The sequence below is a fragment of the Carcharhinus amblyrhynchos genome, chromosome 8 (assembly GCF_965287045.1).
Source record: "Carcharhinus amblyrhynchos chromosome 8, sCarAmb.v2.hapA, whole genome shotgun sequence".
NCBI classification, from domain to species: Eukaryota; Metazoa; Chordata; class Chondrichthyes; order Carcharhiniformes; family Carcharhinidae; genus Carcharhinus; species Carcharhinus amblyrhynchos.
The window spans coordinates 76437594-76450224 of NC_137331.1; the positions used below are offsets into that span (position 1 = coordinate 76437594).

A 12631-nucleotide genomic window follows, 5' to 3' on the forward strand; every position below is an offset into this window, starting at 1 on the left:
CTCTGGATTTGTCTGCCCAATCTTTCTCTTTAGACAGAATATACCTTGGCTGTACATGAAACATTTCTTTTTCAAAGGCAGCCCATCATTCAGCTGCAGTTTTTCCCACTAACATTTTGTTCCAGTCTTTCTGACTCAGTTCCGTTTTTGCCCTATTGAAGTCAAATTTCCCCAATTAATTATTTTTACTCTGGACTTCTAACGTCCTTTATCCTAAACCCGCTGATACAATTATCACTGTCTCCTAAATGCTCTCCAACTGATATCCAGATGAATTAAAAGAATATTCTAACCCTACTGCCCTATGACAATGTGGCATGCTTTGAAATTGTTTCAATGTAAACAAGTTATTCTATCCTCAATATAACTCTTTGATTCTGTAATGCAAATGAATAATTTATATTGCTGCCTGAGTTTATGAGTAGCTCTCCAGAATGTATGTCCCCATCGAGGAATTTTTCTTCACAACCAGCTTTCAAGTTCTTTTCATTTGGCAACTACATAAACAACTTAAGCAATTCAAACATCTTGGCATTACCATTAAAAATAAAGCTATGTTTATCTTAGGTGAAAATTAGAAGTGTAAAATTTATTGAAGTAAGGGTAGACCATATGGCTCCATTCTGGCCCAGAGGTAGGTAATTTATTGCTTAAATTAAATGCAAGTTAGCTTTTAGCTGTAATTAACTCCAACCTTATTCTGAAGCATATCCACTTAAGATGTCTCCTATTTCTTAAACAGATGCCCCCATTTGTCTATAGTTCAAACTTTAATTCAGAATAAATTGTATTCTAAAAACAAATTATTAACTAGATATTCACAAAAAATATTGTTCTCCGAATCATCACACATTATCTTCAACATCTGGAATAGTGTACACAGTTTTAATTTCACATTTTATAAAAAGATTGCATTGAAGGCAGTGCAGTGAAGGCTCATGGAGTTAGTCTCAGGGACAATGGGGTTGTCCTATGATTACAGGCAAGCAAAGTGGGTCTATTTTCTCTGGCGTTTAGAAGAATGAGGGGTGATCTTATTGAAACATTCAAAATTTTGAAGGGGCTTTATAGGATTAACAACAAGAAACTGTAGGTTAATGCCAAGAGATTGTTTGAACATAGGAACGTAAGAAATAGGAGCAGTAGGCCATCTAGCCCTTCGAGCCTGCCCTGCCATTCAATAAGATCATGGCTGATCTGAAGTGGCTCAGTTCCACTTTCCCGCTTTCTCCCCATAACCCTTAATTCCCTTGCCTACCAAAAACCTATCTACCCGCGTCTTAAATATATTTAGCAAGGTAGCCTCCACCACTTCAACGGGCAGAGAATTCCAGAGATTCACCACCCTTTGAGTGAAGAAGTTCCTCCTCAACTCTGTTCTAAACTGCTCCCCCCCCTTATCTTGAGGCTGTGCCCTCTAGTCCTACTGTCCTTCCTGAAATGGGAAGAACCTCTCCACCTCTACCCTATCCATCCCTTTCATCATCTTATACGTCTCAATAAGATCCCCCCTCATTCTTCTAAACTCTAACGAGTACATAGAACACAACAGCGCAGAACAGGCCCTTCGGCCCACGACGTTGCGCCGACCAATTAAAAAGCAATGACCCTCTAACCTGAACCAATCCCTTTCCATCCATACACCTATCCACGGATCTCTTAAACGCCCCCAAACTAGGCACATTTACAACTGCAGCAGGCAGGGCATTCCAATCCCTCACCATCCTCTGGGTAAAGAGCCTACCTCTGACATCCGTCCTATAACTACCACCCCTTAATTTAAAGCTATGCCCCTTCGTGCTAGCTTTCTCCATCCGAGGAAAAAGGCTATCACTGTCCACCCTATCTAAACCTCTAATCATCTTATATGTTTCAATAAGGTCCCCTCTTAGCCACCTTCTTTCTAACGAAAACAACCTCAAATCCCTCAGTCTCTCCTCATAGGACCTCCCCTCCATACCAGGCAACATCCTGGTAAGCCTCCTCTGCACCCTCTCCAATGCCTCCACATCCTTCCTGTAATGTGGGGACCAGAACTGCACACAATACTCCAAGTGCAGCCACACCAGAGTTTTGTACAGTTGCAACATGACACTGCAGCTCCTAAATTCAATCCCCCTACCAATAAATGCCAAGACACCGTATGCCTTCCTAACAACCTTATCTACTTGATTCCCAACTTGCAGGGATCTATGTACACATACACCTAGATCCCTCTGTTCATCAACACTATTCAGGGTCCTACCGTTAGCCCTATACTCTACACATCTGTTATTCCTGCCAAAGTGAACTACCTCATACTTTTCCGCATTAAACTCCATCCGCCACCTCTCGGCCCAACTCTGCAACTTGTCCAAGTCTCTCTGTAAACTATGACACCCCTCCTCACTATCTACCACACCCCCGACTTTGGTGTCATCAGCAAATTTACTAATCCACCCAACTATACCCTCATCCAGATCATTAATAAAAATTACAAACAGCAGTGGCCCCAAAACAGATCCCTGAGGCACACCACTTGTAACCGAACTCCATGACGAATACTTACCATCAACCACCACCCTCTGTCTCCTATCTGCTAGCCAATTCCTGATCCAATTAACCAAATCACCCTCAATCCCATACATCTGCATTTTCTGCAGAAGCCTTCCATGGTGTGCAGAAGCCTTCTATGGTACAGCAGGTGGTCAGGATGGCAAATGGGATGCTGGCCTTCATAGCGAGGGGGATTGAATATAAAAGTGGGGAGGTCTTACTGCAACTGTACAGGGCACTGGTGAGGCCACAGCTGGAGTACTGTGTGCAGTTTTGGCCGCCGCACTTGCGCAAGGATAGTTTGGCCTTGGAGGGAGTGCAAGCCCAGTATATTCAGCCTCTCTTCATAGCTCAACCCCCTCAACTCCGGTATCAGCCTAGTGAACCTCCTCTGCACTCCCTCCAAGGCCAAAATATCCTTGCGCAAGTGCGGCAACCAAAACTGCACACAGTACTCCAGCTGCGGCCTCACCAGTGCCCTGTACAGTTGCAGCAAGACCTCCCCACTTTTATATTCAATCCCCCTCGCTATGAAGGCCAGCATCCCATTTGCCATCCTGACCACCTGCTCTACCTGTAGGCTGGGTTTTTGCGACTCATGCACAAGGACCCCCAGGTCCCTCTGCACTGTAGCATGCTGCAGCTTTTCGCCCTGTAAGTAGTAGTCCTTCCTATTATTATTCCTGCCAAAGTGGATAACCTCACACTTGCCAACACTGTATTCCATCTGCCAGGTCCTCACCCACTCGCTCAGCCTATCTCAAAACATAGTGGCAGAGTCTCAGGATAAGAGAGCAATCATTAGGGACTGGATGAGGAGAAATTAGTTCACTCGAGAGTTGTGAATCTTTGAAATTTTCTGCTCCATAAGCTTGTGCTTGCTCCATCATTGACTGCATTTAAAGCTGGGATAAACAGGATGTGGGGAATAGGCAATAAAGCGGAGCTGAAGTCCAAGATCTAGGTCATGATCACAATGAACAGTAGATCAGGCGCAATTGGCCAAATGATCTACTCCAGCTCCTTGCATTCAGGTGTCCGTACAACAAACAGCAGACAAATATAGGCTTAAAGTGTAGATAGAACCATAGAATCTCTACAGTGCAGGATGCTATTTGGCCCATCGAGTTTGCACCAAATCTCCAAAACAGCATCTTACCCAAATCCACCCCCCACCAACTATCCCCATCACCCTGCACATTTACCATAGCTAATCTACCAAACCTACACATCTTTGGACAGCAAGGGATATTTAGCATGGCCAAGCCACCTCAGGTGCACATCTTTCTGAAGCAAGTGCAGACTATTTATTTAAGCCCATATTTTCTGCAATGTGCATCTTTCAATCCAAAGTAAATAACTTTGCAAGACTAAAACATTTTACAAAGAGGATAGCAGGTCTAAAAACTTCACACTGATCATTTAGCCTGAGATTTTAAAAAAAATCAGTTGCCCCTCTTCACTGAGGTATAATATGGATTTTAATTAACACCTGAATGAAAAAAAAGAACCAAACAGCTTAGACATTTAAAAATAAGTGCTTCAGAAAAATACGTTTGAAAGTGAGACAGGAGAGCTGAAGGGGGCAGCAAGTAGCAGCAGCTGCCCCAGCTTTCTGCACAATCATTGTGGCAGCTACTCTGCAAAGGGCACGCATAGCAGCTCAGCCACAAACAACAAAAAACACACACTCGAAGGCCAAATTCCCACATTAGTCTCCAGAAACCACGATGCGTTAAAGCAGCTGAATCGGATTCAGTGCCGGGGGGTGGGGGGGAAGGAGCCACCGATCAGTTGCTTTGAGCTGGGCCTCGGACCCAATTCCGCACAGGGCCTGCAGGCTGACAGTGAACAAAGCACCGTTAGACCAGTAGGGCCAAGGTGAACGCGGAGCCCGAGGCCTAGAGCGCACTCCTGCTCCCCGCTCGCCTGAAGCAATGCAATAAGAGCGGGTCGGGCCAGGCCAGACCAGGCCTACCTGTGAACACCGGCATGTTGCCGCGGCTCCTGCGATCCGACTGAGCTCGAGCACGGCCTCGGCCTCATTCAAACCCTGCCCCCACCCCCAGACCGCGCGGCACTGCGCCTGCGCACGCCCCTGCTCCGCCAGCCACTGCTCAGCCTGGATCGGCTTTTCCACGCTCCATTGGCGGTGCTTGGCTCCCCTCGGGCCAGAGAGCCGATCCCGGAGCGAAGCGAACAAACACCAGGGATGAGGGCGTTAACCTGGGCGGCGAAACCAATACCGCTTCCTGCTAAAACTTCATCTAATCCAACACTCACTCCACTGGAGCTCGCTTCCTCCTTCCAGCTTGCACCTTGCTCCAGTATTTACTGAATTTTCCCAACGGATGGATCGTGTTAAACACCCAGTCTGGTTCCTACCGATCACTAAAAGCGCGAAGGACAGCCTATACAGCTGACTATCCCTATTGATCATTCGCGACCTTTCTGCTGCTTTTGACCACACCAATGTTGTCCTGCTGGGTAAAATAATCATAGAATCCCTACAGTGTAGAAGGAGGCCATACAGCCCACTGAGCCTGCAACAATCCCACCCAGACCTGTAACCCCATATATTTACCCTGCTAATCCCCCAACACTAAGGGGCAATTTAGCATAGCCAATCCACTAAACTTGCACATCTTTGGAGTGTGGGAGGAAACCCACGCAGACTAGAGGAGGATGTGCAAACTCCATCCAAGTGGTCAGCCGAGGCTGGAATTGAACCTGGGTTCCTGACACTGAAATTCCCGCTCACCTGACAAAGGAACAACGCTCCAAAAGCTAGTGGTGGTTACTACCAAATAAACCTGTTGGACTTTAATCTGGTGTTGTGAGACCTCTTACTGTGTTTACCCCAGTCCAACACCGGCTTCTCCACATCATTCCTGACACTGAGGCAGCAACGCTAACCACAGTGCCACAATGCTGCCCGTCATTGCCAGGTTCCAATCTTGTCCATCTGATCATAGCCAGAAAATCATCTGCAATTGCTTCCTTTCCTGCATCGTTACCTCTGGAGTTCACCAAGGATATACCTCAGGCCCAGCTCCATTTATTCCCCATGAGTACTATCCTTCAGCAACATAATCTAACAATGGCATGTTGACTTTTATTTCAGAGATATAGGAATAAACAAGTCAAGCTACAACTGTGCGGAGCTTTAGCAAAACAACACCTGGTATCACACATCTTTGTGCAATTTTGCTCTTCATATTTAAGGAATATACTTGTAGAGAGATAATTTAGCTGGGATTAAAGCACCAGAAAAACTTGGAAATAACTTACTGGAAATGACTTATCACACCAATTTCAAACAAAATTAATAATTTACAAAATTGGGATGGATAAGGTAGAGGTAGAGAGATTCTTCCCGCTCAGAAAGGACAGCAGGAGTAGAGGGCACAGCCTCAAGATAAGGGGGGGGGTGCAGTTTAGAACAGAGTTGAGAAGGAACTTCTTCACTCAAAGGGTGGTGAAACTCTGGAATTCTCTGCCCGTTGAAGTGGTGGAGGCTACCTCACTAAATATATTTAAGACACGGGTAGATAGGTTTTTGGTAGGCAAGAGAATTAAGGGTTATGGGGGGAAAGTGGAACTGAGCCACTTCAGATCAGCCATGATCTTATTGAATGGCGGGGCAGGCTCGAAGGGCTAGATGGCCTACTCCTGCTCCTATTTCTTGTGTTCTTATGTACTGTTTCTTCCTTCTGGGAGAGCTGCCCTTAAAAGCTGAGTAAATTGGGCCAAGGTTCTCTGGAGTTTAGAAGAGTTGAGAGGTAATCTCATTGAAACGTACAAAATTCTGAAGAGGCTTAACAGGGTAGACAAAGAAGTTATTTTTGTTTGATGGGGAATCTAAAACAGCAACATAGCCTAATGAGTTTGTTATGGGATGAAAAATGCCTTTATTCGGTTGTGAAACTGGGCTTTATATCAAAATAATGATTTTGAAATTTACTGACTGGAAATCCCTAGTTGATTTTAAAAGAGACTAAAGCCACATTCCAGTCACTGAGGATCACAGTCAAAATGACTGCACATTTGCATGCTTCTTTATTCCAAAATAATTGGAATGGAGACATTTTAGCCACACCAGAAACAATTGCCCTGAAAGAGATGCATGGGGTCATCTACCCCTTTAGCAAAGCATCCAGGCAATCATTTGGGTACTCAACTGGGTAGAGACAAATCTTTAGACCTAATGACTTGGGCAATGGGGCCCTGACTGAGAGAGGAATTCCCAGTCAGGATCTTGGATTGGAGGTGGCACAGTGGTTAGCATTGCTGCCTGACAGCACCGAGGACCTAGGTTCAGTCTGTGTGAAGTTTGTACATTCTCCCGTTGTCTGCTGTTTCCTCTGGTTGCTCCTGTTTCTTCCCACAGTCTAAAGATCTGGGTTAGGTGGATTGGCCATGTTAAATTGCCCCTTAGTGTCAGGGTAAATACGTGGGATTAAGGGATTGGGTCCTAGGTGGGATTGCTGTCGGTGTAGATTTAAATGGCTGAATGGCCTCCTTTTGCAATGTAGGGATTCTATGAATTAAGGTAACAGAAATATACTAGTCATGACCATATTTGGGCTATTGTGCAGTTGGAGAGAGGTTTTGTGACAAGATAATCTTTTGTGTTTTAAGCACCTGCTTTCCCAGCAGAATAGGACAAGCAATTGATATGCTGAAGGAACAAGATTTTGAGTTCGTTCCTTCTCTCTCCATGCAACTTGTCAACTTTGGACCATGTCTGTTGATTTTGACTATCTAGGTGCCTCAGACAGGGGTTTTAAAAATAACTCAGTCCTGATGAATCCAGAAGTGCAGTTAAATCATCTGATTGCAACTTTAAAGTGCATTGATGCAGGTCCATGGAATTCAGCCTGATACCAGTCAATTCACCAGCTATCAAGAGCTGTATTTTCCTTTAATTCTATTGGATTATAAATTACCTATCATCCCCACTCTGTGATCGATGTGTATGTGTCTGAGAAGCTCAGAGCATTTTTACTATTTTTCTTAGAGTAGGTTAAGTACAATAAAAATTACCTTTAAAATAATGTAAAAAAAAGTCTCATCATGTCTTTTATGGTCCTACCAGATAAAATGTTAAATATTCAGGTCAATACTATCCTAGAACAAGGTGAAGTAACTTGAGACAGTTTAAAAGCCTTATCTATTGGACAATAGATGACTGTAACAAGATATTTATAGGTAAATATCCATCCAAGAGGCAGGAAACCTAAAACCATATTGCAATTGAATTTGATTTATTTTGTCACATGTAGTAGCATACAGTGAGAAGTATTGTTTCTTGTCTGCCGTACATAGAGAAGGAAACAAGAGAGTGCAGAATGTTGTGTTACAGTCATAGTTAGGGTGTAGAGAAAGATCAACTTAATACAAGGTAGGTCCATTCAAAAGCCTGACAGCTCCCCACAGCCCAATCGTTGCCCCCTTCACAGCTGTGTCCAGGCCAGCCTCCATCCCACCCCCCCGCCCACCTTGATCTTCCCCCCCACCCCGCCTCAGTCTCAAACTCTCCCAGCAGGCTGACACCCATCCCACCCCAATCCCAATCTCTGGCCTTACTCCTTCTGTCACCCAGGTGAACTGCAACAGCATTCCTCCACCCACCCCACCAATTTCCCCCCCTTGACACTGTCTAATGCCCGATGGGCAGTCTCTTTGTCCCATTTGCCCCTTAGTCAGTGCCTTTGATCCAGGAACTTTGAAAAGGGGAGGATGTTCCTTACTCCTGCCAGCCTTGCCCTTCACCCTAACTGGAACATATGGATCCTGAACTCTAGTTATTTCACTTTTAAAGGCCTCCCACTTGCTGAAGGTTCCTTTGCCCTCAAACAAGCTACTCCACTCAACCCTTGCAAGCTCCTGTCTAATTCAATCAAAATTTGCCTTGCCCCAATTTAGAACTTGCATCTGTGGACCAGCTTTGTGCCTTTCCATAACAATTTAAAAATTAATAGAACTATGGTTACTGGATCCAAAGTGGTCCCCCAACGTCATCTCAGTCACTTGCCCTGCCCTATTTCCCAAGCGTAGGTAAAGTTTTGCCCTTTCCTGAGTAGGACCTCCACATTCTGCCTGAGGAAACTATCCGAAACACACATAACAAATCCCACCCCATCTAAGCTGTTACAAATTCCAGCATCTGGAATAACAATCTAAAGGCAAAATACTGTAGTTATACTTCCAGACCACAATTATGTGTTAATCAGTTCTTGCAACTTGTTAAAAAGGTTTGTTTTATAATAAATCAATTGTTATGAATTTATTCAGTGAAGCCTGGTTAAAGTCTCTTTTATTCTGGTTACCAGTAAGTAAAATAAACCTTTAAACTAATATTTTGAAGAGTGGAGTAATGGGGCTAGATAACCCCTGCACTCCTCTCATTCTGGTCATAACCCTTTCTTTGTAGAACAGGACAAGCAACTAAGATATTTAAGTAACAAGACCCTAAATGGATTCTTTCCCCCTCTCTCCATCCAACTTGCAAGATTTGAACCTTGTCAACTTATCTGGACTATCTAGGTGCAGTAAAAAGTCTGACAACACCAGGTTTTAGTCCAACCAATTTATTTGATAATAGACTCACAAGCTTTCGGGGTTAGTCCCTTCGTCAGGTCCAACGCCGGCATACCCACATCATGACTATCTAGGTGCAGCAGACAGAGATTTTAAATAGAACTCAACCAAGCACTGATGTCTTGAGAAGAACAGGTAAATCATCCATCTAGAAACTTAAACTGCACAGCCGCTGAGTGGAAGCAGCAAGGAACATCACCACCTGCAAATTCCTCTCCAAGTCACACACCACCCTGACTTGGAACTGCAGTGAAGTCCTGCCACTGGTTCACATTTTCACTTAACTGCACTTTGTACACCACAATGCCCATCGCATGAGCAATGTTCACTTATCTGCGGTTTCTTAATGGTGAGACATCCTCCCCTTTTCCATCACAAAGCTGCAGGTTTCACCTTGACCAGAAGGGCTGTCAATATGTCAGAGCTAAAGGTTCTCCCTTTATCCCTCCAGCTCTCCAGAGCCGTCCTGCAAAACTTAATTGGATGGTGAACCCCTTCCTCTCTTTAATTGGCCTGACACTTCAGAAATCTGGGTGGATGTATCTGGAACACAGCATGTGGAGGTGGGACCTTGAACTCAACTGGCAGGCAGGTTCCCAATCCAGAGTTGAAAACCCCAGCCATACTTGCAGTAAATTTAAAGAAAAGGGAAATGTTCTATGTTTTCTGCAGTGATTGGATAGTTGTGTACATATGGCACTGCTGAGAAACTCAAACCAACTTGGTGTTTGGGGCGACATTAACATGGGCCACATTAACAAGAAGCTGAGAGTTCCTAAAAGACTCCAAAGGCAGTCCATTAATCAGGAAAAAAGTGAATTCACCTGGATGCTATGTCGAACCAGTAGACAGTAGAAACCAGGATAGTGGTGCTGAAAGTGGGTGGAAGTGAGAGGATAGCAGCTTGGAAGCATTTCCAGGGAAACTAGAAAATTGTCATTTGTGGTGAAACCGCTGTGATGAAATAATACCCAATCCTTCGGGCCTTCTGCATTCCCTGCAACCAAAAGTATAATTTACCAAAATTTCATCAAAATGATTACCCTATTCAATTTGAAATCTTCACCAACGTGCTGCTCAGAGGCACCTCTGTCTGTTCTAGACATGTACTCCACCACAATACTGCTCAAACCAATGCTGCCTTTGCACGGCTGGAACCTCTCTAAATGATTCCTATTCAAAAACGTATCTCCTATTTGCAATTTACCCATTTGCTAAATTTCATGGGAACATAAATCCAGTGAGTGGCAGGATTTTACTGTATATCGTTGTTCCATCACTGGGTCAAAAGCCTGGAATTCCGTTCCTAACAGCATTGTGGGTATTTCTATTACATATGGACTGCAGCAGTTCAAGAAGGCAGCACACCACTATCTTTTCAAAGGAAATTAGGAATGGGCAATAAATGCTGTCCTAGTCAGTAACTCCCACATCCATAAATTAATTAAAAATAAGGAGCACCAAATGCAGTGTGAAACCAGTCAGGTCACCAACCTCCAAGAGCCATATACCCTTTTAATTTTACCAGACTTTAAGTCACTTAAATAAATTACAGAGTGGGGAGGATAGATTATGTGTAGACCTTTGAGTATCAGACCATTTTTATTATTCTTTGTCTTTGACTGGATTATGTACAATAAAAACTTTTCTTTCTTTTAAAGGACTTAAGAAAACCTGTCTGATTGTGTCATTCAAGTTCATGGCACATAAGCAGTTAAACACTCATGGAATTGGAAAATATATCTGTTTTAAAAAAGTTGTTCTTTTTTATGGAATGCCTACAGTGCAGAAGGCAGCCCATTGAGTCTGCACCAACTCTCCTACAGAGCATCTTACCCAAGCCCTATCCCAGTAACCACACATATTTACCCCACAGGCCCCTCCTAACCTATGCATTTTTGGACACTAAGGGGCAATTTAGCATAGCGAATGCACCTAACCTGCACATTTTTGGACTGTGGGATGAAACCGGAGCATCTGGAAACATGGGGAGAAAATGCAAACATCAGTTACCCAAAGCTGGAATCAAAACTAGGCCCCTGGCACTGTGAGGCAACAACGCTAATCACTGTGCCATCATGCCATACTGGTCGAGGGAAAAGGGAGCTGTTTGATTGTTTCTCACCTGGTCATAACAACAGAAAGGGTTATGACCCTTTGCAATTCTCAGTCCAAAGAATCGTGGATGCTCCATCATTGAATATATTTAAGGCTAAGATAGGCAGAATTTTGGTCTCTTTGGAAATGAAGGGCTATAAAAAAGCAGGCAGGAAACCATGATTGTATTAGCAGAGCTGACTTGATGGACCATATGATCTACTCCTGCTCTTAGCACTTGTGTTCTTGTGCTGAGCATCCATATTGTATTTAGAAAAGGGAAACCATCTTTGACAAATTTAGTAGCTTCAGCTGTTCAGGTAATTGGTGAGACCATCTCTAGAGTTCTGCATACATAGTGGTCTCCTTATTTAAGGAAGGGTGTTATTGCATTGGAAGCAGCTCTGAAGGCTTATCATACTAATATCTGCAGTGGCCAGATTGCCCTTTAAGGAAAGGTTGGACAGGCTAGGCTTGTATCTGCTGGAGTTCAGAAGCATAAGATCCTGAGAGGACTTGACAGGGTGGATGTGGGCAGAATGTTTTGTCTTGTGGGAAAATCTAGAACTAAGGATCACATTTTAAAAATAAAGAGCTGCCCATTTAGGACAGAGATGAGAATTTTTTTTCTCTTAAAGGATTGTTTCTTTGGATCTCTTCCTCAAAAGGTATTTGAGGCAGTCTTTGAATATCTTTAAACAAGAGATTGATAGGGGTATCAACATGGAGTTGAAGCTACAATCCGATCAGCCACAAACTTATTGAATGGCAGAGCAAGCTTAAGGGACAGAGTTGCCTACCCCTGCTCCTAATTCATACGTTCATATGATATGGTCCTAGGAAGAGAGGACTATGGAAGTGTGTGTTTCTTAATAGTAATTGTACCTATGAAACCCAAAGGTGAATCCATTGTCAAATGACCCCGGCTTAGTCTGTGTGAATATAGAAGAGCATATTGTGCAACTGTGTAGCTACCAAGTGCCACATTTGTGTAGAGAATGACGCAAATGCTTGTGATGGCACAAGCTATATCCTTGTTGTATTGACTATTTGAAAAGTGAAACATATATTTTTTTATTTGAAGTATCAAATGTCTATTAATTCATGATAATGTTGACTCAGCTTGGTGTTTAAAGTAACATTTTTAAGAAGTGAAATCTTGTTGGTAATTTCTTCTTTGTGGATCATTTGGTAAATTTGGTTTATGATTCCTCCATGGGGATCGTAGCAACCATTAAGCTCCTCATCATCTTGAATGTTTCAATGAGATCACCAATCATTTTTTTAAACTACAATGTTGGCAACCCTGCTCAATGTAATTAATTTCATTTAATTTTTAACTGTTCTCTACCTTTTTATTTTGTCTTTATTTTTCTTCCCTGCCACCCCCTTTCTT

General features: G+C 43.4%; 1 protein-coding gene across 1 annotated transcript in view; it reads right to left on the reverse strand.

Moving 5' to 3' along the window:
- The window catches only part of usp14 (ubiquitin specific peptidase 14 (tRNA-guanine transglycosylase)), a 44978-nt gene extending 40366 nt beyond the window's left edge, over positions 1-4612 (reverse strand). The window contains exon 1 of the mRNA XM_080194292.1: positions 4514-4612. Coding sequence (XP_080050418.1) covers positions 4514-4529 — 16 coding nt within the window. The 5' untranslated portion in view covers positions 4530-4612. The remainder of the gene's footprint in view (positions 1-4513) is intronic.
- Between the last annotated feature and the right edge of the window lie 8019 nt (positions 4613-12631).